This window comes from Electrona antarctica (assembly GCF_951216825.1).
Source record: "Electrona antarctica genome assembly, chromosome: 11".
In the NCBI taxonomy this organism is placed as follows: domain Eukaryota; kingdom Metazoa; phylum Chordata; class Actinopteri; order Myctophiformes; family Myctophidae; genus Electrona; species Electrona antarctica.
The window spans coordinates 20,617,238-20,644,088 of record NC_136792.1 but is presented as its reverse complement, the minus strand read 5'-3'; the positions used below and the strand labels follow the sequence as shown (position 1 = coordinate 20,644,088).

General features: G+C 43.3%; 2 protein-coding genes across 2 annotated transcripts in view; both read right to left on the bottom strand.

Moving 5' to 3' along the window:
• Positions 1-26,851, bottom strand: part of abhd15a (abhydrolase domain containing 15a) — a 374,815-nt gene that overhangs the window by 234,027 nt on the left and 113,937 nt on the right. The gene's annotated exons all lie outside the window — the stretch shown is intronic.
• On the bottom strand, positions 1,010-25,922 carry trarg1a (trafficking regulator of GLUT4 (SLC2A4) 1a; the record flags this gene model as incomplete). The annotated part of the gene is made up of 3 exons (XM_079513741.1): positions 1,010-1,014; positions 1,317-1,443; positions 25,518-25,922. 3 exons carry the CDS (start codon positions 25,920-25,922, stop codon positions 1,010-1,012), a joined length of 537 nt encoding a protein of 178 aa, XP_079369867.1.

The following is a 26,851-nucleotide window of genomic DNA, read 5'->3' as shown; positions in this document are numbered from 1 at the left end:
GCAGGATCTAAGTTTTTGAACCAATCAGAGCGTCGCATCCCTCCATGCTATGGGAAGTAGGTCCACGCGTATGCAGAGTGGTTTGTTTACAAAGTGACAGAGAGACGGCAGAAAAGCCAGGGGATTTATTTTTACAAATTCTTATCACATGATTTTGCAACCCATTTTTTCACCCAGTGTCAATTATCTAATGTAATCCTGGGCACTACACTTCCTAGGCCAACCTGGGGGGGGCAGCGGACTGACCTCATGCTTCCTTATATGCATGAGGAGTCCAAGCTGCTTCTTTTCACCTGACAGGGGGAAGTTTCCCTGGCCAGACGTAGCGCGTGGAAGGAACACGTTATTCTGACCAGTTCCTTTACCCTCCATCAGGCACCCCAGCTGGCCAGGCGGAGGTAGTTTAGAGACCAGGATTACTGCATGTTTTTTGTGAGGGTACCTACCCTAGGGGACACGGGGAGAACATGCAAACTCCTCACAGAAAGGCCCTTTCTCCAACCCCGCCTCGGGTATGAGCACTGATGACGCGGAGGAGAGAACACGCCCCCAGTGCCCACAGCGTCCCCAGCGGGAATCGAACCCAGGACCTTCTAGCTGTGAGGCAACAGCACTACCGACTGTGCCACTGTGCCCCTAGGGGATTTTTTTCTAACCTGTACACAACCTATATACATATTTTAGCGTGATGATTAAGTTGAAAACGAGTCTGGATGCACTGGATCCACTGTCTGGATGTCATCTTGAATTGGATTAAAGTTCTGTAATCAGTAGCAGCTGTGTTTGGAGGACGTGCAGCAATGGGAATCAAATGGGTGAGCTTCATTTTTATTGGCTTTTATTGATGTGTAGCTCTACACGTCATCACACAGCACGTTCTTGTTTTAAGGAAGTAATTAAATTTTTATTTTTATGAACTTTTGATATAAAAACACTCAAAAATGAGATGTTTTCCTTTTTTTGGGGCATCCATTGTTAGGTATGCCCATATGATGACCACGGATATGGTCTACTCTAAACGTGTGAAAAACATATTTTTCATTTCACTACATCTACACCTTTAACATTTCATAATTTCTGTGAACTTTAACGACTTTACCCCCTGCGTCCGAATTTGTCAAAACAGACCGGGGGGGAAAAAAAAATCAAAAACCTTTAAAAAATAACAGATCTACAAGCTCACAACGTGCTGCGCCTCAGCGGATTATGAGCCTGGAGAGTTTTTTGAGCTCGTATTTTATTTTTGCAATAACTGAGATTAACTTAACTGGTGAATAAAATAATGTTTGACATGCTTTAATGTGTATTTTGTATACCTGAGACAGAGACGAAGACAACGATGGCGACGATGCCTAGGATGATGGAAACGCCAGCGAGCAGACGAGCCAGTTTACCCAGCCTCCTGGCTCCATCCACATCCCCCGACTGCAGACTGTTTCTGGACTGGAGAGAGCACACACACAGACACACGCAAATAAACTAGGTGAGTTATGTTTTATACATTAGGCTTTTTCTTTCACCTACATTCATTTCATGCCCAGAGGAACTTAAACTAAGTGCAATTTGCAAACCAATTTAGATCTAAATCCTGAATTATACTTTGTTGAGCTCTGTTATATGTAGCCTACTGTATGTTCAGTGAGATACAGCATCGTACCACAGAGTATAAATTATCCAACAAAAGCCAGCGAAGTGACTGATATTGCAATCCTATGTGGCATCATTAACTCAGGATGCTGTAGTCCAGAGGCTTTTATATTTGGCATTTCTTGGCATAACAAATATGATATTATGAAAATAACAATGTCCTTTACAACATTGGTTTACCATAATGACAGTTTATGGATGCACTATTAGCCAGGATTTTGCCATTGAAATTCTCAGATTGGAACATTAATATTTGTGTTAAAAAGGAGGGTTAAACTAGAAAAAGTGCCCTTCTGGGCACAGGTCTCCACCAGGAGGATAGGATTGTGTGTGATGTTTGGCAAAATGTTTAGGAGTAATATAAACATGTTTATTTGTGTGTGTGTGTGTGTGTGTGTGTGTGTGTGTGTGTGTGTGTGTGTGTGTGTGTGTGTGTGTGTGTGTGTGTGTGTGTGTGTGTGTGTGTGTGTGAGACGTGGCCTGTTGTAGCGCCACCATGAGGCTGATTTGAAATGGCAAATGGCATTTCTTCCTCAGCCTAGTAGTGGGAATAGGCATGCACAGTTTCACCGCAATCGGACACTGTGGCGATTTGTACAAAACTGGTACAAAACGGGCTACTCCTGAAAACTTTAGAAGCCAATCGTAGCCAATCAGGATGGATAATTATGAGAAATCAAACAAATCACATGATCACATGACTATGGAGAGCATGTGTACCGATTTGCGTGGAATTTGGATAAAATCTGAAGGAGTAATATTAGAAAATGTGTTTTACATATGTCGGCCTCCTGGTGGCGCTATAAAGAGCAGATGTGAAAAATTCCAGGCAAAGGTTTTTCCTTGGCCTCTAGGGAGTGTGCATACATGGTTTTACACAGATCGGTGCAGTTATAGGTAAAAACACAAATCGGCCAGTTATAGCGCCACCATGAGGCTGAGTTGAAAATATTCAAGTGGCATTTCTTCCTCGACCTAGTGGGAATGTGCGTGCAAAATTTCACGGAAATCACACCATGTGTTCATGATTTGCAGCATTTTGTTTGAAACGGAGCACTCCTGCGAACTTTGGAAGCCAATCTTAGCCAATCAGGATGGAGTCTGAAAAATCTGAAAGACCCGTTTCGTTGAATGGCTCTAGAGAGACTGTGTACCAATTTGCGTAATGTTTGGACAAAATCTGTAGGTGTACTGTCAAAACATTTGTTTTGCACAAAGCGGCCTCCTGGTGGCGCTATAACAGGCCAATGTGAAAACTTTGGGGCAGAGGTTCAGCTCTGGCATTCAGGGAGTGTGTGTGAGTATGGCTGCGATCAAGCAAACGGTCCCAGAGATTAGCTGTTCACAGACGGACACACGGACGGACACACGGACGGACGGACGGAGTGCAAAACATACTCTCTCCCCATGCCTTCGGCCTGGTGGAGACAACAAAAATTGGGTCATTATAAAATGTGGTGTCCTATCTCACAGTTGGCTCTCACTCAGAGACAGACAGACAGACAGACAGACAGAGGTTCACTGGTTGGAGTCTTCAGGCCCACGCATACCGAAGCCGCGGTGATAAGCGACTCACCACTCATCCTGTCTGTTTTTACTAACCGACATCACCTAAAAGGTGATAAGGTGATCACCTAAAAGTGTATTATGTATCCAGCTTAAATCACCTCAATGTTTGAGACTTTGGAAAAATTGGATTTACTGACCCGATCAAAGACTTTACTGCACAGACAACAAGGGCATCCTGTTATTCTAACTGCTGTTGCCTGTCATGTACAGTACTGTTAAAGAGTGTTGGTTATCTCTCTCTCCCTAATATGTCTAATATGATTTCCTTATTTATTTTTTGTATGTATTTTATTTTGAGGTTTCGAGCACTGGCAACATGCTGTGTACTGGATATACGTGGTTCTTTGAGATATAGCCTACAGTAACGTCTCTGTTCCTATTCATGGCTTTCATTGGCTCAGGGATGGTGTATGTACCTGATATTGTATCTGATATTTTAGATATGTCCAAATCCAAAAAATATCAGTGAAACACATGAATGAATGTTCTGTGGAGCTATAAGATAAGATCTTTATTGATTTATTGATCCCGCAAGGGGAATTCAGTCACCAAAGACATTGCAGCAGTTAAAATACGGAACAAAAAGTACTCTTCTGTTTGACATCTAGCTCTGTGCCCCTTCTCCAGGTGTTTTGGGTGTCTCTCTGTTCCATTGGCCTTGTGGGTTCCATGTTAGTGCCTGTTTGGTTATTGCCGTTTTGCTTTTTATTAATGTGTGACCAATCCAGCTCAACTTTCTCTTTATCAGCTGTACCTTTACTGGTTCTTGATTGGTGCGTTCCACAGATTGCTGTTATTGATACGATTTGGCCAAAGGTCCTGAGGAAGCGTCTTAGGCAGTGGTTGATGAGATTTTGGTGGTCCTAGGTTTCTGATCCATACAGCAGTACAGATTTGACAGTGGAGTTGAAGATTTTGAACTTGGTATTGAGTGAGATGTTTTTGGTTTTCCAGTCTTATTTAATATGTTGAATGTAGTTCTTGCTTTCCCTATTCTTGACTTCACATCCATCCAGGAATGTACATTTGTCGACCTCTTCCAGTGTCTGGTCCCTGATGTTTATAGGATTCGTACTTTTGTCTTTTTATTGTGTGTTGTTCATGTTCCAGTCAATACATAGGAGAAAGGGGAAAGCAGGCAGTGCTGTTCCACCCCAGTGTGGACTGTGAATGTTTCTTGTGCATATATATGCCTTGTGTGTCAGTGTATGTAATATTGGGAATTGGGTCGCCTGGTTTTCATCTTAAAAAAATCTTTATTTTAGTTAGCTTGTACCATTTCAGCACAAGAACAAAGATTGTTAATTCACCCATAAATCAGCCGAGAATGTTCCCTCCAAGAAACAGGATGCTGAGGCTCTCTGGTGGCGCGCTCACTGAGTGTTTGTCTTTGAAATATTTATCAGGCAGGTTCCATTAATCGACTGAAGCAGCTTTAAAAGGGAAATCAAACAAATCATTCACTTGTAGAATATTCCAAACATGCCATAGTATTCCATGAAAAGATAAATAAATACAATATTACATAATTTCTACTGCAATATGCATTTTATCTACATAGCAACAAAAAAGTAAGCAATCAACAGTGTGTGTGTGTGTGTGTGTGTGTGTGTGTGTGTGTGCGTGTGTGCGTGCGTGCGTGCGTGCGTGCGTGCGTGCGTGCGTGCGTGTGTATTCCATATAGTTTACAATTTTACAGTAAGATACAGTATATCACAATGTTTTATGTACAGCACATATATGTTGCTCTTCGGGTAACCATCTCAACATGAACTTTGACATTCGTTCATTCTATGCCGCGGTGACATTGATAGACAGATGTGAAATGCAAAAAGCCTATTGGATTGTGGAGATGAATGCAGCGATGTGAAAGGGTTGTATGTCAACTTAATGCTGTATGTATATTGCTTTATGTCTCCGTCAGAGAAGGAGGCAGGATGATATGTAACTATGTGCATGTGTGTGGGGGGCATGCCGCATGACGGATGGTGGTGAACCCTAAATCTAGTGAGTTGCTGCATGCTTTCCCGACTGAGATTCCCTGAAAGTTAAATCACACACGAATGGCAATGCTTTCCCATTAGCTTTGGTTTCTCCTTAAACTCCTCAGTGGTCCCCCGAGGAGCACACAGCTGCAGACTAGAAAACAGATCAATAGCCTGCAACAACAGATGTCTAGTTAAAATGCATTATGTTTCATAACATCAAACTGTCTGGATGGTTTTGGTTTTAAAGCTTTAATCTATAATAGTTAATAAAACATTATTTCAACCAATCTGTATGCTAAGGGTTCTAATCCCAGGTAAGACATGAAAGTTATGATTGCAGCTTAATACTTATACTTAATACTACATTTCTGGATCATTGCTGTAAAAAAAGGCAAGTGGAAATTGTGAGAAAATAGGTTGGCATGATGATGTACTGTATTCAAACCCAGTACATGGCAATCATTTACTTTGAGCATAAATAGATGAACAGTGCTCTAATGTGTGTTGTGTAATTTACAATTATAGGACACATTATATTATAGTGTTTATTTTTTAAAGTGCTTTTACTTTTAGACTCCTGCACTCTCTTCACTTATAATTAATTAATTTAATCAATTTTTAATTACAAGTGAAGAAGCCTTTGTCCCATGATAACCTGTCCATGGTCTTCTCTGACGCACCTGATCTACTCGGATTGTGCAAAATCAAACTTTGAATAATCCCCCACTCATCACATTCCTCAAGCATGGATTAGGGTAGAGTTTTGGACAAATATTTGATGACAGTGAGCTCCATTGTATTTGTTTTTCCACTGATGCAATGGTTTAGAAAAGTGACACTTCAGAAAAACAATTATGTAAATGTAAGTATAAGAATCATCTTCATCATCATATCATCACAAGAAAATCACTGTAAACGTCAGGCCAGTCAACTGAGTTAAATCATTTATTTTCAAAACTGTTGTTTCAGGCATAAGCCTGATTTATACTTAAATTTAATTTAATACATACTTTAATTTATACATAAATCTAACAGTAAAAGTACAATTGTAAAGCACAAGGTAAATCAAGCACTAACCACCCAGGCTAAAACAGTAGCAGTGAAATAAATGCATGGGGCCCAGCAGTGTTTCAGCCATTTTATGTGCTTATTGTATATGCTTCCTCATTAATATTCAAATTAATAGGTTTATGAGCACAAGAAGAGGAATACAATCTGTCTTTTTCCAGGAAAATGCAAAGATGATCAAATAAAATGATTGGTTTATTTCCATAGCTTATGCACAATATGCAGTATTATGTGCATGGCTGTACATTTTTTATTCAGAACATATAACCTGACATTGTATGTGTGTGTGAGCACGTATGCCTACTTGTCTTTTCTCTTGCAATGCAGTTGTTGCCTCAGTAGCCTATAGGATAGGATTACACTCCTAGCACTGCAGTGATAAAGAATCATCCCTCGACCCCACCCTCTCACTCCCATGAGCCTCTCTGTCTCCAGGCTGTCTCCAGTGTGGTAGGACCCTATATGCACTTGGGAAAAACCTGTTTCTCCCACACAAACAAAACAAAAATGGGTTTCATGATTAAAAACATGAAAATAATAGTCAGAATTATTATTATATATACCTTTATTGAAAGGATAAACCCCGTCAGATGCATCATCTCATTTTAGAGGGGGTCCTCAAACAGATAAACAATACATACAATACAGTTCACAAACAATACAACAATACATCCATACAGACAACATGATAAAAGCTCTCCCAAAGATAGCTGCTCCCACCCAACTGATTCAACCCCTAAATAGCAAAGTTCATATGGAAAAAACAAACCCATTGCACAATAAAACCATGTTAAGTACAAACATGAGGTACCAACATGCACATATGATAATAAACAGCTGCATCGAGCAAGCAAGCTACAAATATGAACATGCATATCAGTCAGTACTTTATGTTTGTTGTAGAAAGACAGAGGCCAAGAAGGATACACAAATTAGAAGCATGAGCACGGTGTTAGAAGGTGAATGAAGATAGATTCTTTAAATACATTGAAGGAAGTGATTGATCTAAGTGGACTTGGTAGGTCATTCCAATCAGATGGCGATTTAAATTTGAATGCACAGCGACCACTTTCCTTTTTTATCCTTGTGGGGACCGTAAAGTAAGGATGGTCAGTATACCTTAAGTTATGATGGTGTGAACGGGACAAGAAATTGTTTCAGATACTGAGGATAATTAAAGAAAATACATTTGAAAATAAATTGCAGCCAATGTGAATGTCTTCGAGATTTAGGTGATAGCCAACTCAGGGGCCCTCATTTATCAATCGAGTGGAAATTCTGCCCCAAATTCGAGTGTAGGATTCGTAGTACACCCACGTCGGGTCGGCATTTACAAAGTGATCGCAGACAGCTGTTCCTTCCTAATTTCATTCCTAGCAGTGATAAATGTGACGGCTGAAATCAATCTGGCACGCCCTATAAAATCTAGCCGCGCCCTCGGTTTTGCGACATGAACAACTGCAATACGACCTGGAAACCATGGTTACAGGGGAAAAAAAGTTTCTGCTGCCCCCTCCCATACACACACACACACACACACACAGACGCACGCACGCACACGCAACTTGTTGTATCTTAAATAAATAAACCTGCATGAATTAAATAAAGCTGTAGGACTACCCTGTCTGTTTCTCCTCTCGCTTCGCTTCCCTTTCTGCCCGCCTCACCCCCCCCCCCCCGCACGCACGCACGCACGCACATATCGCAATTTGCAAGCAACTGTCACTGTGTTGTTAGTTGTATATTAAATTATTAAAGTCTTTATTCATTTAATATACAACAAGATATATTAGTGAATGAAAACCTGAACCTGTGAACCATGAATTATATAACAAATAGGCGCGCACACATGCTGCTGTTTTGCAAGGTGCATCTCCTGTCCTGTCTGTCTCTCTCTATCACTGTGGTCCGTCCGTGACACCGTGACCAATTGACCATGCACGTTCGACAATTTAAATTGCCTCGCTGTCAACTGTCAATTATATGAATATTGCAGCAAAAACCGTAGCCTCATGTGGCACTGGACACAGTGGACAGTGGTGGTGGTATGGTGGGCTGCAGGCTGGCTTAGCCTATACTATCTCCGATGCGTTCCCACTTGCGCTGGCACGGCACATTTGGCATTCGAGCGACGCGTCGGGTTTATTAAACGAGGAGGAGATTGCACATAGGCTACTGTAACTCCAGAAAGACATCGGCCTGCTGTAGATTCGGCTACAGTAGGCTACCCAAGTTGGGACTCTCCGCAGCTGCAGCGCTGCACTATACTGTCCAACGTCCCGTCATGGAAATATTTCAGCACAGACAGCCCAAATCCTCGCATGTATGCGCTCATCATGCAAAACACTGTTTAAATGGCTTACGCATCTAACTTGCAACATTGTTTTTAAATGCGCGATTTTAATTGCTTGCTTGTAAAGTTGGAAATCTCCTACTAATTTCATATGACACAAAGACACATCGTTGATGTATTCCTTTACTTTTTTTTTCTTTTTTACATTTAGCCCATATACATACAGTTTTATATAAACATTTTAGGAGTGAATACATATGTTTAGATGCCTGTGACAGCCTCTCAGCTGGTCAAACAATGCTGCTCCGCTGTTCTACGACAGAAAAACAGGTGAGGACAAAGCGTACGACAGCTCCCGACCAGACGTGGTTTTTGTCTTGGCTCAAGTTCAAAATCAAACGTTGGCGCAAATGGTAAATGCCGAAAATTGCGGTAATTTCGGCGTACACCCATATTTTGGCGTACGCACGGTTGATAAATGAGGGCCAGGGACTCATACATAGAGCAGTGGTGGGTTCTATAAGGGCATCTCAGTATGAATCTACATAGGTAGGTACACATACATACATACTGTACATACATACATACATACATACATACATACATACAAGCCCCCCTTTTAAATACATACATACATACAGACATACAGACATACATACTTATAAGGTATGCCATCTGGTGGCTAATGAACCAAACACATTTTCAGAAGTTGAAGCAGTTTTAGAGGACCCACTTTTAGGCCAGTTCAACAGAGCATGCTTTTGCCTTTTTTTAAAACCTTACCCATTTTAACCAAATACATACAGTACATACATAGGGGGTAGAGATTTGTTTCAGTGGTATTCTGATATATGACATAATATGTCCTATATCAGAATACTATATTATGCAGATGTCATATTATATGACATCTGCATAATATAGTATTCTGATATATGACATCTCCATAATCTATTATGGGTAGTAGTAGCTGTGAAATCTGAAGGGTAAAACTATTGATGGCTCGATATAGTGTTTTCAGACTGTAATTTATTTTCTTTTTAATTGAGTTAATATGTGTCCTAAAGGAAAGTTGAGGATCCAGCCAAAGACCTATAGATATTTAAACTCCTCCACTTAGGAGAGGGGAAAGGGGGCTTGGGCTTGAGGTGAACAGCATACTGACAGACTTTTTACCAGCTGCTTCGTAGAAGTGGCAGGTCAGTGTTTACCTGGGAAACTTGCGACCAGTAGACGGACACCGCTATGCGACCGGTAGACGGACACCGCTAGTCTTTCTGCTGAGTGTTGCCAAGTCTGCATATTTCCAGCCTAACGTGGATTCATTCACATTTGCTTGCCTGGTTTGGTTTTTGGAGGCTGCTTAGCTTATTTCTGTCACGACAGTTGCCACCACTGGCAACAACCCATAACATCCCATCGTCTACACGGCATGGCTAGTCGAGCAGTTCTGATTGGCTGCCTCGTGCAGCCATGTTGCCTCAGAATTCTTTAGGGTCACTAATTTGAGCATAACAGCGGAGCGCAGCTAAAAAGTGGCATAACGTCAGCAGCAGACCCACAGATAATAAAAATGCAGCTGGTAATTAATTGATTTAATCAATTTGGGCTTGTTTTTTTGTTCAGCAAGTTTATTAGAGTGAAACCATTTCTGAACAGTAGTTGGATTAGAGAAATATAATATGACTGTGTCATCAGCATATAATTGAATATGACTGTTGGAGCAAATTGAAGGCAGATCGTTAATGAAAATTGAGAAGAGCAGTGGACATAGAGATGAACCTTGAGGTACACCTTTTTCCATAATCATACAGTCTGACTGAGTACCATGATAGGAGACACACTGACGCCTGTGATGGAGATATGAGTTGAACCATAGTAGAGATTGTCTTGAGAGACCAATTGCATACAGTTTATCCAGGAGAAGATAGTGGTCCACCATATCAAAAGCCTTAGTAAGGTCTATAAATATTGCTCCCGTGGGCATACTGTTACCAAATGAAGAGAAGACATTGTTAGTGAAAAATATAAATTTCTCAAATATCTTTACTATACTATTTATAATGGAAATAGGCCTGTAGTTATTAAGATCATGAGGATCACCGCCTTTATGTAATGGCATGACTTTGGCACATTTCCAGGTTGATGGAACTTCTCCTGTAGATAGAGATAGATTAAATAGATCAGCTATGCCAGAATATGAGGTGCAATTTTGATAAACTTGATGTCCAGACCATCTGGCCCAGCACCACTTCCTGATTTCAGGTCACGGATAGCACGTTCAACATCAGATGGGTAAAAGAAATTGAAGGAAAAGGAATTAGCTCTTCGCTAAGTCCCACCCAAGCCCGTTCTTGGCCAATGCCACGTTAGCGACGGTTACTATGTTAGGATCCTGGTCACGCTTTCAATGGTGGTCAAAATGTTTAAGCAGTGTCAATAAATATATTTGCTGTACAGCATGTGTGGACCTCAGAAAGAGGGTTTGTTTTCTTACCTTGTTGTGAGCAAACTAGTCCATTCCATGAATTATTTCGCTCCGTTGTGCAGTTTAATAGTACATATTAGAAATAAAAATAGGCTCTCATTGACTTACATTGTAACGGGGAAACAGCTCTCAAAGTCACTCTTTTAGAACACTAAGCTGATTCTGACCGTTTATGACATCAGGAAAACTCATGCGGTTATATTTTTAATAAAAAATGTCAAGGTTGTCTTGTTTTTGTTTTGACTTCAGTGTTGCCACATTGTGTGAGAGAAATAAGCCAACCCACCTCCAAAAACAAGCCAACTCTTAAAGCCAAATCAAGAAAAACAAGCCAAAACAAACACAATAATATGACCATATATAATCATAATAAAAAGATTGTATGCATTTATCATTATAAATACTATGTAGGCATATGTCTATGATAATTCATGTTTTGGTAATGTATTACATACACTAATTATTAGCCTTAAGCCAAAAGTAGCGGGAAATAAGCAGACCTGGCAACCCTGACAAGTTTGTGTGGTAAGAAGTTCCGGTTTGCCTACAAAACGATCTGATTGGTCCAAATCTGTACACCCACTTCTGAAGTAGCCTCGGTCTCAGGCCGTTGGATGTAAACATTAAACAAATGTATTTGATCTCGTCCACTTGTCGCAAACACCATACACAATTTTGGACGTGTTTGAGGGAGACACTTTAGGAGAAATGTCTGGGACTGCAGCTGGGTGCATCTCAAACAGCATGGCGACTTGTTTACAAACGAGAGTTGGGAACACCAGAACCGCTTCACACCAAAATAGTTACTTTATAAATCTATCAAAAGACGAAAATAAAACGAGTTTTCCTGATGTCATAAACTGATTCATGGAATGGACTAGTTTGCTCATAACAAGGTAAGAAAACAAACCATCTTTCTGAGGTCCACACATGCTGTACAGCAAATATATTTATTGACACTGCTGAAACATTTTGACCAGCATTGAAAGCGTGACCAGGATCCTAACATAGTAACCGTCGCTAACGTGGTATTGGCCAAGAACGGGCTTGGGTGGGACTTAGCGAAGAGTGAATTGAAACGCCCGGGGTTATTTGGAGGAGCATGAGAGTAAGGTGGGTCTGATGGTCGTTAGCTGCAAATGGCGGAGAAGTGCTGGCTGAATTACAGATTATGGAGGGATCGTCAGTTAGATTATTATTAACTCTGAAGAGGAAGAAGAGGAAACTGCGTGAAGCAGCCCCCACTCCTGTGCCAGTCCCCTCTCGTTTTGCCTGCGCCAACTGCACTAAAGACTGCCACTCCGGAGCGGGGCTGCAAGAAAATCCGACCACTCGGGCGCAATCCATCGTCATCACTGACGGACGGATGCCTATGATACGGTTGGGTATTTTATCACCAGAATGAATAATATACTAAATAAAGGTAATAAAGAATGTAATTGTTTTAACCCAAATAAGCACTTGTATATAAAATGTTTCGGCCCAAAAACTGACTAACCCTAACCCTGGTTTTCAGAGAGTACAGTTGTGATGATGATACTGTACTCTGAACACACACTAATTAGAAGAAAAACAAATGACATTTTGTTGGAGGAAATGTGTGGGCTGTTTTCAAGCAGCTGTTCAATATGACATTTCAGAGACTAGGATGTCAAGGAGAAGCCGGTAGCTTCCATATACTGACACTGTGCTGTCTATAACAAATACATTCTAGCTCATAGAACAAAAACTGAAACAGGATAGAGCCTCTATTATGAATGTACAGAAACGCCATTAAACTCCATTATACATGTAAACTAGAAAAAGTGCCCTTCTGGGCACAGGTCTCCACCAGGAGGATAGGACTGTGAGATGTTTGGCAAAATGTTTAGGATTAATATAAACATGTTTTTGAGGCATTTTGTTCCAAAAATGTGTTTTGCAAAAATCAACCTGTTGGTGGCGCTATAACAGGCCAATGTGAAAAGGATGGGATATATTCCTCAGCCTAGTAAGAAAATGTGTGAAAGATTTCACGTAAATTGCATGCTGCGTTCATGATTTGAGGCTTTTGTTCAAAACGGGGCAATCTTGCAAACTGTGAAAGGCAATTATAGCCAATTAGGATGGAATATGAAATATCGGACAGATCCGACTTGAGCACATGACCATAGAGATACTGTGTAACGATTTGTGAGATTTTTGGACAGAATCTGGAGGAGTAATATCAAAAAATGTGTTTTACAAAAGTCGGCCTCCTGGTGGCGCTATAAAAGGCAGATGCGGAAAATGCAGGTCAACAGTTTGTCCTTGGCCTCTAGGGAGTGTGCATGCAACGTTTCACGCAGATCGGTGCAGTTTTAGGTAAAAAATGTGAAAAGCTGCCTCATGGTGGCGCTATAACAGGCCGTTCTGGAAAATGTGGGGCAGAGGTTCATCGTTGGCATCCAGGGAGTGTGTGTGCAAAGTTTGGCATCGACCGGGTTAACGGTGCCGGAGATTAGCTGGTAACGGACGGACGGAAGGACGGACGGACGGACGGACGGACGGACGGACGGACGGACGGACGGACACACACACGGACGGAGTGCAAAACATACTCTCTCCCCATGCCTTCGGCCTGGTGGAGACAATGATAGCGGCATGAGAAGTGGATGTAGAAAATGAATTTCATTTTATGTTTATTCGTACACTTTATGATGATTTGATTGTTCCATGATGAAATGCAACAACAAAACCCTGAGCGATTCTGGGAAGATGATGGTCAGAAGTTGGAGTGGTTATTTAATCATGAAGTATTTAAGACGGCACACAAACAGACGTTTGTTTCTAGAGAAGACAATCAAGTAGGTCCATGTCCGGTCTCCTGTTACAGGCCCAATGGTGTATTCTATTTTATGTTGTATAATTGTAAGTCCATATGGGCTTTTCGATTATTCGATTAATCGAAAAAAGTAATTGATAGAAATAATAGTTAAGAAGATAATTAATAGTTGCAGCGCTAATTTACTTATGGAAGATTGTATGGGCTGTAAAAGACACTATAGTGTGTGCTAAATAGTCTGCCTTTCACTGTCTGTCTCAACAACAAGCTGCCCAATGGTGTCCATTATTTCTGACATAAAGCTGTGAAGGAGAGCTCTCAGTTCTCTAACGCTCTCTCTCTCTACAACGAAAGTGGTAACTCCCTTGTGAGTTGTGACAAAAGAAATGGTGTGTGTGCTTGTGTGCATGAATGCGTGTGTGCGTGCGTGTGTTGACAGGTCAGAATGGACAGTAGTATTGTAAACAGTATACAAGATACTTTCATGGTAACAGGCTACATCTTCCCATTCAGAAGAAAATATCACCAGGCTTAGCTTTCCCTGAAAATCAATAATGTCATTCATCAATCCAAGTGTACAGTAGGTCCATCCCACTCATACATGCGTGTGTGCGCCTACGCATGCACGCACACATACTGTACGAATGCACGTATGCGCGCACACACACACACACACACACACACACACACACACACACAGAACACATTATCCAATAACACATCCCCCAAGCTATTCAGAGGTGAGATCTGCTGTGATTTATAGCAATACATTCATAAAAGCACATCTTATTTTTGGTGCATGCATGGGGAATTAATATCAATGACAGCACGAGGGTATTTTTCTAAAAAGATGTGGTCTAACAGGGAAGTGTTGTTGAAAGGGCCTCCCATTGATTTAAGGTGCTGATGTGGCTTTTCTCTGTGATGTGATTCCAGATCAATATGAGCTTTGCCAGGGCACTCATTTTACCATACCCTCGCACTGCAGCAGTATAGTTGAACTGAGAACCTGTGTGTGTGCGCACGTTTGTGGGCGAGCGAGAGAATCCTAATAAAGCCATGATATCTGAGACATATTATTTGACATATTAATATGCTCTAAGGTGATTGATTAACAGGAAATTATTGAATTCAATTTTAATAATAAAAAGTAATTACATTACACGTGGCTGGATAAACATATTAAAGGGAGTGTAAGTGATTTTTGTTAAAGAACAACATTTGTATTATTCTGATCATCCCTATAGTGTGTTTGTTCAACAGTGGTCTCCACATCTCTCCATTTCTTTAATATACCCATCAAAGATAATTGATCAGCTTCCGTTTTATAGTGTTTCTAACTATTTCACTTATCTTGTGTCCTGCGTGAGTTCTCTCTTATGATTGGATTAAACTGGTATCCCACTCATGGTATCCCACTCATGCCAACTTTAGATGTCAATCTTAGCCAATCATCATACTGGAATATGAGAAATCTAACAAATCTGTCCTCCCCCAGGCTGGCAGAGGGAGTGTAGCACCCAGCATTACATTAGATAATTGACACTGGGTGGAAAAAGTGGGTTGCAAAATCGTGCCATAAAAAATATATATAAAAAAGAAAAATCTGTCTTGATCGCATGTCTATAGAGATCATGTGTATTTTTGATCAGTTTACTAAAGAGCTGGAGAGACTGGGAGATCAGTGTTACTGAACTCTGCATAGCTTTGATTGCCATGGGATATAGAGCTACTTATTCACCCACTTTCTTTACGGAATTTCAATATAACCTTTTCGGTTCAGATAAGAGCATTACAAAGTACGTACGTACTTGCACAAGCAGAGGGAGCAAGTACTGCGATCGGCTGGGTATGTATGTACTGTATGTCGGTGTCTGTATGTATGTCGGTGTCTGTATGTATGTATGTCGGTGTCTCTATGTATGTATGTCGGTGTCTGTATGTATGTCGGTGCCTGTATGTATGTATGTCGGTGTCTGTATGTATGTATGTCGGTGTCTGTATGTATGTCGGTGCCTGTATGTATGTATGTCGGTGTCTGTATGTATGTATGTCGGTGTCTCTATGTATGTATGTCGGTGTCTGTATGTATGTCGGTGTCTCTATGTATGTATGTCGGTGTACTCCACTGGCCAATAAGGGACCACTGTTCTTGGTGACGTACAGTAACTAAGGTACGTTTCAAGGTTGGTATAAGGTCAATAACGGGTCTAAAGGATTTAGAATAGCGGAGAACTCTAGGACACGGAACAGCAGTCGTACCCAGACAGCAGAGAGCTCCAGGACTCAGAACAGCAGTCATACCCAGACAGACAGCAGAGAGCTCTAGGACTCAGAACAGCAGTCATACCCAGACAGACAGCAGAGAGCTCTAGGACTCAGAGCAGCAGTTGTCCCTGTTAATCCCATCATCAGTATTTAAATGATGTATTTAAAATGTGTTATATTCATCCAATTCATTAAACGCTGCTTTTAAGTGCTTTGCTGATGCAACGAAAACACTCACATTAGCTCATTAACGTTATGTTAGTCTTCATACTCATTCTGTTGAAATTTAAAAGACTATGAGAGTGCATTACTCTACAGTATAGCCTATAGAGTAAGATTCATCACAGTTTTGCTGAAGCTGCTTTGTTTTTTCCTATTCATCCACTGTGGCTTGATAATGTAATTGCTACCACACTTGTTGGTAGAAAATGTTGGATGTGTCTGTATTCTTCAATCTGAACAGTGTTCCATGGGATTATGTAGCCTGGCTAATAAACCAGACCAAATCAGCCGTTGGCAAAAACAAATTGCCTACCGACAGTGTTGTGTGATATTAGTCTGGTTTATTAGCCAGGCTAGGGATTATGTAGTTTCTGATAAGTAATTTACTGTACCTATTCATTCTGCATGCACACACACACACACACACACACACACACGCACACACACACACGCGCGCGCGCGCGCACGCACACACAGTGGGGACGAGAAAAAACATCTATCCAGCTGCAGACTTGCTTGCCCATATTTCACAGGCAAATGTGCAGAGTGAGCAATAACAGTCTTGAAGTTTTGGCTTTCCCATTAATGAGATAGGTCAGTCTGGGCAATAAAAGCCTATTAACCCAGTTTAAACCACTCCACATAATTGACATCTTCGTTGCCAGCCACAAACCTTGACCATAATAGGGCCACAATGGAAACAAGCAATCAAGGCTTTTTTATGTTATCTTTTCAGCATTGCTTTCTTAATTGTACTTGCTGTACTGTTTGCAAATTATTCAATCAATTACAAAACAGTGCTATCTGTCATGGCTCTGAGGCCTCCTTATTCCTCTGGCATTCCTCTGGACTTTAGCACATTCAACAACATTTTTGTTTGTTTGTTTTTTGGTGGATTAGAAAGGATAAGTATAAAGATTTCATTTTTGCCATCACTGACATGGATACTCTGCTAGTAGATTCAAAAGGAATTGTTATGCACATCCATGTATGTTGGTGTTTCAGGACAACAAATCAGCATGTGTAAGAATAAAATAAGTCCTGCTGCTCCAAATAATCTTTTAAGTGCAAACGCTTTGCACATGCAGCTACCTGTGCTGACTTATTTTATTCTTACATGCACTACTTGCATCATCAGAGGACTGTTGGGACAGCAGTGATCGGTGACCTTTTCTTTCATTCAGACTTTCCAAAAAGATTTAGTTTATTAAATGGCTAAGCACATAACCAACACAAATATGTGACTGTCTTGAGCGGACACCCACCACTACTATGTGTCCTTCGAAAGCCTACACGGGTTGTGCAAGGACGCGCTGTGATTGGCCAGTAGCCACTTTGAGTGGCATTCGGGGCAAACGCTCTCGGCAGAACATTATTTACTATTCTCTGCCTATCTGGTTCTCTGCCTATCTGGTTGCAACCCGAACGGCCCTGAGTCAGCTAAGCAACATTCGACACGGCAACTTGCTCGCGTGGCTCAAGTTCGCTTGAGATGGCGGGCCTCCATCGCGGTCTAGTCCATAGAGTAATATATTTAGGTCTATTCCGCGCAGCAGTTGTTGGAGGCGAGAGGCACTTCCACGTTGGCCACATAATTGGGGCGTGGTTATAAGTACAGCCTGTGTAGGATTTAGAATGTCGCCACTACTTAGCCTGGCTAATAAGCCAGACCGAATCAGCCGTTGGCAAAAAAGAATTGCCTGCCGGCGGATTACGGTCTGGAGAGGCTCAATTGTACGCCCATTTCCTACACCAGAGAACTGGTGTGGCCAATCGGGACACGGTATGCAATATGGGCGGGCTTTGGTACAGTGACGTTCAATGCTTGAGACCTTTGACTGACAGTAGCTCTGACCAATTGCGTCAAAGAGAAAATGTTTGAACCCGCCCCCCGGGAAACAAGATCCATACACAGCATCTCCAGACTCAAATACCACACGACAGTGTGATTTGAGTCTGGCTTATTAGCCAGGCTAGCCACTACTACCCTTCTGTACCCACACTTTGTGGTCCAATCTGGAGTTGACCACCTGGTGCATGGTCAGACTAGTGAGCTTAAAGTAAAATGGTAAATAAATGGTAAACGGTGCATTTAAATAGTGCTTTCATCCAAAGCGCTTTACATAGATTGAGCATTATATTCATCCATTCACACACACATATATACACACCGGATGGCGGAGGAAACCATGCAAGGCACCAACCTGCTCATTGGGAGCAATTAGGGGCCACTCTACCCCTGAGCCACTGCCGCCCAGTATTATACCTGGGATTATGTCACATGATATCAACCATATATCAAGAGTCCAAACAAGTGATGCTAGTCTCCACTGATGTATCCCTCACCCACTCACTTCTATCAGATCTAACACAATTGGATTTTATTCTGTTCTGCTCTAGTCCAGCAATAGGAAGTACTTCCTACTCCTAGCCATTTGCTGTGTCTCACACTCCCATCTGCTCTTGTAGCCTGTGCACGGTTCTGATCTGATTGCTAAATGTGTTTCCCCCCTGCAGCAGGGGGATGTCTCTGAGTGACTTGTACCCAGCTAACTGCAGCAGGGGGATGTCGCTCAGTGACTTGTACCCAGCTAACTGCAGCAGGGGGATGTCGCTCAGTGACTTGTACCCAGCTAACTGCAGCAGGGGGATGTCGCTCAGTGACTTGTACCCAGCTAACTGCAGCAGGTGGATGTCGCTCAGTGACTTGTACCCAGCTAACTGCAGCAGGGGGATGTCGCTCAGTGACTTGTACCCAGCTAACTGCAACAGGGGGATGTCGCTCAGTGACTTGTACCCAGCTAACTGCAACAGGGGATGTCGCAGAGTGACTTGTACCCAGCTAACTGCAACAGGGGGATGTCGCTGAGTGACTTGTACCCATCTAACTGCAGCAGGGGGATGTCGCTGAGTGACTTGTACCCAGCTAACTGCAGCAGGGGGATGTCGCTGAGTGACTTGTACCCATCTAACTGCAGCAGGGGGATGTCGCTCAGTGACTTGTACCCAGCTAACTGCAGCAGGGGGATGTCGCTCAGTGACTTGTACCCAGCTAACTGCAACAGGGGGATGTCGCTCAGTGACTTGTACCCAGCTAACTGCAACAGGGGATGTCGCAGAGTGACTTGTACCCAGCTAACTGCAACAGGGGGATGTCGCTGAGTGACTTGTACCCATCTAACTGCAGCAGGGGGATGTCGCTGAGTGACTTGTACCCAGCTAACTGCAGCAGGGGGATGTCGCTGAGTGACTTGTACCCATCTAACTGCAGCAGGGGGATGTCGCTCAGTGACTTGTACCCAGCTAACTGCAGCAGGGGGATGTCGCTGAGTGACTTGTACCCAGCTAACTGCAGCAGGGGGATGTCGCTCAGTGACTTGTACCCAGCTAACTGCAGCAGGGTGATGTCGCTGAGTGACTTGTACCCAGCTAACTGCAACAGGGGGATGTCGCTCAGTGACTTGTACCCAGCTAACTGCAGCAGGGGGATGTCGCTCAGTGACTTGTACCCAGCTAACTGCAGCAGGGGGATGTCGCTGAGTGACTCGTACCCAGCTAACTGAAGCAGGGGGATGTCGCTCAGTGACTTGTACCCAGCTAACTGCAGCAGGGGGATGTCGCTCAGTGACTTGTACCCAGCTAACTGCAGCAGGGGGATGTCGCTCAGTGACTTGTACCCAGCTAACTGCAGCAGGGGGATGTCGCTGAGTGACTCGTACCCAGCTAACTGCAGCAGGGGGATGTCGCTGAGTGACTTGTACCCAGCTAACTGCAGCAGGGGGATGTCGCTCAGTAACTTGTACCCAGCTAACTGCAGCAGGGGGATGTCGCTCAGTGAGCTAACTGCTGCAATGTGACCTCTGGAAAACACTAAATTGACTTCTCTTGCTCTCTATTGCATTAGTGGCCAGCTCTGGTTTCTCCCTTCTTCCCTCCCTCCCCTCCCTCCCTCTCTCTCTCTCTCTCTCTCTCTCTCTCTCTATCCCCCTCTCTCCCCTGCTCTCTCCCCTGTCGTAACACACACACACACACACACACACACACACACACACACACACACACACACACACACACACACACACACACACACACACACAGAGAGAGAGACAAACCGTCATTGGTAAGTGTTATTTGTGTTCAGATGACCTGCCATGAGCATTTGCCGGTCAACTAAGTTTCTTCTGTATTACCTCATTGTGCCATCATTAATGGTCCAAATTAATTGCAAAGATGAACCAGTCCAGATAATTGAAAAAGCAATTGAGGTAGTAATTGAATGTGAAACTAATTGTTAATTGCAACCCTTCCATTGTGTTAGAGCAGCGATAATGCCATGATCATGGAATCAGTCTGCGTCCTGGAAAATAGTACAGAATAAAGATTTGGTTTGGTATGCCTCAGCAGGGTGAATGAATCACATCGAATAATATCGAAACGTTGACGAGCAATAAAACTTCAGAGGAGCTTTTCCCAGCAGCGTGCACTGCAGACGCTATTCTTCTTTTCTATATTCCTGTTCGTCTTGCACCTCGGCCACCTTCTTCATTCCTTGTCTTCAACCTCCATTTTTCACGTCTCCCCCCCTTCTGTGTTCCCTTCCTTGGCCTCCAGTTGATGCCATATCCAATTCAAAACACTGGTGATGACCCACCAGGCAATCAAGGGCATGGCACCCCCTTACCTTCAGGATATGATCCACCCCTATACACCCCTTACCGCTCACTTATACTGTATCAGCTAACAGGACGTCTGCCCTTGCCTTCCCCTACGACACCCTGGCAACACTCCAAGCATCCTAGACTCTTTTCCCTTCTGGCTCCCAAGCTATGGAATGACCTCCCCCCTCAGTCACGACTGCAGACTCACTGAAAACTCAACTCTTCAGACTCTCAGCCCATAGCACACCTCAGTTCTTCTATAATTTGTTTCCTAATTTCCATATAGATCTGAGTTTGTTACTTGTTCATATAATGTATGTTGGTAGTGCTGCCGTCTCACAGCTAGAAGATCCCGGGTTCAATTCCCACCAGGGACGCTGTGGGCGTTGGGGGCTTGTTCTCTCCTTAGAGGAGCCCATCAGCGCCCGGACCCCCTACAGTTACTCCCTAGAGGCACGGGACCCCTTGTTACTTGCGCAAGCAGAGCGCGCAAGTAATAGTTTTCGGCCATGTCGCCGTTTGATGTGTATGCGCTGTGCCAGCATATGACGTAATGACTACTTGTGCTTGATATGGCAGTGGTGTCAGATTACATACATGTATACATACATGTATACATAGGGGCATTACCTTTAATCCTCCCGACACTAAAACATATCGTCATTACGTCACCATCGATATATATTATACCAGTTATACCCTGACGTCATATGCTGCTACGATACATACGCATCAAACGGGGCATACGCAAAGTAACCACAGTATACCGCTAATCAACTTACAAATTACATATACAGATGCATTTCCTTTCCACCTTTCACCTTTCCTTTAATCCACCCGACACTGATCGACATATACGTCACCATCGAAAGCCTAGATAGCATCAATATTTCAAACGTTCTTTCACAGAGAAGCTGAGATTTGACAGTTTGTAGCGGTCGACAGTACTTGCACTCACTGCTTGCGCACTAGTAGGCCTACTTGTGAACAACAAGCAAGTAGGCACTCGGCAGAGTGCAGTTCTAGTTAACCTGGTTTTAGACCTGGTTTTCAACAGGTGGTCCGTGGACCACTGGTGGTCCGTGAAGATATTGCATGTGGTCCCTGACCATGCATTTAGTAATGTATTTGTTGATTTAAAAATAAATCGTTCCACTAGTTGAGAAACAGTGAACTGAATGACCTGGTGACCTATGATGACCATCCATGTCGGAGGTCAAGAAATTCTACAGAAAAAGGGAAAATACACCGGATTGTCTGGTTGATTCATTATTATAGGAAATTATTAGTAGTCAATGGACCATTGAAACAGTGGGATGTATACACATGGGATGAATAGCAAGTGTTACAAAAGCACTATCTTACCCCATATCCCCAGTCCCATCCAACACAACAGTGGCCCCCATGTTGAATCTAAGTCAGGTTGGTAGTTCCTTGTTCACAATCAGTCAGACAGATACATTACTAGCACTAAATTGTTATCTTTTGTTTGCAGACTTTGCAGTGCACTCTATTTTACATGTCAATGTACTTTACTTCCTCTTCCTCTGAACTTGCACTTTGTAAGTCACACTGGACAAGAGTGTGCTAAATGCTTAAATTGTACATTTCCTGGATGTCTAGCATCCAGACTATTCCTATCAAATCCCTTCTCACTTATGACCATTTGACATATTTTACTTAATGATCTCAGACATCTGATGATCAAGCATGCTGAGGTATTATTACTGTGGTGTGACCACACTGGACAATTCATTTGAATGGTCCATTATGGGTTGATGGGAATATTTAACTGATTTTGTTTGAGCTGTCAATCTCCCTGGGCCTTGGAGTCTTCAGTACCCATACCCGAGGCGGGGTTGGCGAAAGGGCCTTTCTGTGTGGAGTTTGCATGTTCTCCCCGTGTCCCCTAGGGTAGGTACCCTCACAAAAAACATGCAGTAATCTTGGTCTCTAAACTACCTCCCCCTGGCCAGCCGGGGTGGGGCGCCTGATGGAGGGGAAAGGAACTGGTCGGAAAAACGTGTTCCCTCCACGCGCTACGTCCAACCGGGGAAACTCTCCCCTGTCAGGTGAAAAGAAGCAGCTTGGACTCCTCATGCATAGAAGGAAGCATGAGATCAGTCCGCTGCCCCCCCAGGTTGGCAGAGGAAGTGTAGCGCCCAGGATTACAATGAATTGACACTGGGTGAAAAATGGGTTGCAAAATCGTGGGATAAAAATAATAAAAAGAAAATCGGTCGGACTAACGGGAGGTCGGAAACAATGACATGTTAGCGTTTAATATTCCTGCTTCAACCCCATCCTCTAGCTAGCTTTAGTCAGATCCTCTTGAATGTTACATATTGTATAGTATGGCTTCCTACTGTATACGCTGTGATATAACTGAGAACCAGTAGGCTACTGTAACTGAGGAGACTATGGGTCAATGTTTTCATCCCCAGAGTGATATTAACATTGAGGATTTTACTGGGGTTATCAGCTGTCTCAATGCATGCATGCACGCACGCACGCACGTACGCACGCACGCACGCACGGACGCACGCACGCACGCACGCACGCACGCATGCACGCACACACACACACACACACACACACACACATTTGAATGAATAATGCATATAACATCTTTGTTTTATTGGCCGTCTGTCAGTCCAATAAGATTATATGACCAGAATGTGATGGGCACTGATAGTTGTATAATTGACAGGTCTTAGTTGATCAAGACCTTTTTCCCATGCTTTCTGCTGGCACATCTCTTGTAAATAAAAAGCTGAGAAATGGTTCTCATTCTCTGTCTGTCTATCTGTCTATTGTCTATTATATATTTTTGACACAGCATCGTGTTTTAGGAACCATTATGGAGGGAAGAATGCATAATTATGCTGTAAATGTAAAAGCTGTATATTGAATGCACCACATTGTCCATGAGTGATCGATTTAAAAATGCTTAACAATAATGGTGAGAAATTAGTTATTATGAGATGATCTACTCACTGAGTTTCCACAATAATGCCCAGTTCTATATCCTCAAACATTGTGCCCTGTATGTTCTCTCTAAAACAGTGCCCAGTTGTCCCCAAAGAAAACATAAGACCAGTTCTCTCAACTGCCCACTTCCCCTGTTACCTAATATGGTTTGGACCAATTCCCATTGGATTATATTAAAACTTGGCATTGGTTTATTTAATTACAAACGCCTATATTTTGCTGTGGTAGTCTGTTCTGCATGGTCCATGCGGTCCTGTGGGCTCTGCACCAGTGAGCCTATTGGTCATTGTGAAGCAGGGACTGTCGTGCCAATGCACGGCATGGCACCAGAGAGGTTGCAGGGTGCTTACGCTGCACTATTTTTCCTCAATGAGTTAGACCGGGAGAGAGAGCAGGTACATACATCATTTAGTTGGACATGGTTAAAGCTGCAATCTGTAACTTCCATGTCCTACCCAGGATTCGAACGTGGGTCTCCGTTGTGGGAGACCACACTAGCACTGCTCTTTCAAGAGGGAATCCTCACTTGGACAGTGGAGATTGTTCCTATAGGCTACTGTATATGTGAGCTTGACGCAGTAGCTACTTAGTTGTCACTCAGTGTCCTATACTGTCCTATAGGGCCCAGGGCCAAATTAGCCATTGGGCCAATGGGGCCGTGGCCCAGGGGCCCTTGGCTCTCAGGGGCCCTTCTGGGAAAATGTAAAGCCCTGTAATGGGTTTGAGGCCCTGGAAAAAGCTCCTGGGGACCTTCATTGGCCATTGATTTTGTTAAATTTAGGTAAAAAATTGATAAAAACACAAAAAAACTCGAAAATTCTGCGCGCACGCGCGCTAGGGGGGCCCCAAAAAATGTACCGGCCCAGGGGCCCTTGTGGGGTTAATCCGTCCCTGATAGGGCCCTATACCCAACACCAGGGTCTGCATTTCTCAATGGAAGATGGACCGGATCCAACCACTGCAGATGTGCTAGTTGTAGATCAGCATGTTGTACCCTGCTTCACCCACCAATGCCACCATACCGATGGTTATAGAAGAAGTTCAGATTGCAGCTTTAATAGAGCTAATAAAAAGCTTGTTGTTAGGTTCATTAGGCCTAGGGGGGAAGAAAAAATAAATGCAATATCCTACTATAATATTATAGGACTATAGTCTATTAGTCTGAGTCAAACTGCAGAACATCCCGGGCCAACCAGAGACTCAGTGTACAACACTTTAAAACAGTTGTCATGTTGCACACAACGCCCTCGTTGAAAACAATGTATTTCAAAACTCCAGCTTGTCATTCTCCAGGCTGCATTCTCTCAATGTCGTAACTCTGTCTTACTCTATGGCTCTGCTCTAGTCTACAGAAGGAGCGGATGTTGCAGGTGATAGCCTATAGAACTATTGTTCATTGGTGCATTCGATAGGCTAGTTTGTAAACATGTTGCTTTTCAATTCAGCAGTTCCAAATCAAACGGGTGTGTGGAGGTAAATGACACAACACGTGCATGCACTTTCCGCAAAATTGTACACTTACCATAATAGAATAGACCAAAGCAACGATGCTGACGGGCCAGGCCGGGCAGAAGCAGGATAAGATGACCAGGATCAGATAGTCCTTGGGCTTTGGGGTCTCCTGCACCCCAGCGTTGCCGGTGGAGGAGCGGCTCAGGCTGGCTCTGGAAGGGGACAGCGGGGCAGCGGCCAGGTGGCCGGCAGAACCTGACCTCAGAGGCACGCTGTGGCCGTTCTGGTCGCCGTCCTGGCCCTTGTCGCCGCTCACGTTGACGGTGAACGAGGAGGACATTTTCAATCCGTTGCCACCGGGCTGCTCGGTGGTCACAGCTAGAAGTTTTTCCGTCTCGTGGGAGTCGGGAGGTTGCGCGCCTCCGCTCTCTCCTAGGTTGGATTTCTCAAACTCAGTGTCTGTGTTGATGGCCATTTTCAAGCTAAAATAGAACTGTTAAAAATCTCTTCCCTCGCGTTAGAAATTATATAACACTCTAATTTCCCATAATTTAAATACCCTTATTCTTAAACACTAACCTACAATAGATGTAGGCCACTCTTGATAAATAGGAGGCTAATTATTATATGATTGGTATATTTATCATTAATATAATATTAATGATAACTAAAATGTAGATTACCTGAAAGGTGACTAAACCTCAAGTGCAATGGAACAAAACAAAACAAAAATCAGAGAGTAAACAAAAGCGGAATGCGTCTTCCACATGTGCTCATCGGTCCTCCTCTTGGATGAAGAATGGTTCCTTCAGCACAGATCCGCAGGACTCAGATCAGATATCCTTCTCCGTCCACACCAGACAGCGCGCCAACAACAAGGAACAATTATTCACCTGACTATCCCGGTACCGCTCTGTACCATCCACTATAGCCTATATAGTTTACGGTGTGTCGCTTTACTTTCCCCCGTTAGCACTCCAAAGAACGACGTAATTAAGGTCTAAAGTTTCCATCAACCGCAGAAAGTGAATGTTCCCAGCTGGCTGCAGTTCGTTCTGCAAGTGCAACGGGTATCGTATAGCCTATACCTATAGGCTACTATACTCCTGCACGCTGCAGCAACAGAGACGACTGGGAGCAACTTGGAACGGGGCAGTGCGGCGCGCATCGCCCCCTCCCCGGCCCTCCCCATCACACACCCTCCTCCACCCCGCCCCCCTTCCTTCTCCTCACAACATCAGCACCAGGCAGCAGCTCATGCATGAAAGCCAGTTGCTGGGGAGTGGGGAGTGTCCTGCTGGTTACAGTGCATCATTATATAACTGCAATGTCCATCTATCTGCCCCCATTGCTGTAAGGTGTGTTGCATCTCAGTGCCGCCCTATCCATAAAATAACACAGATC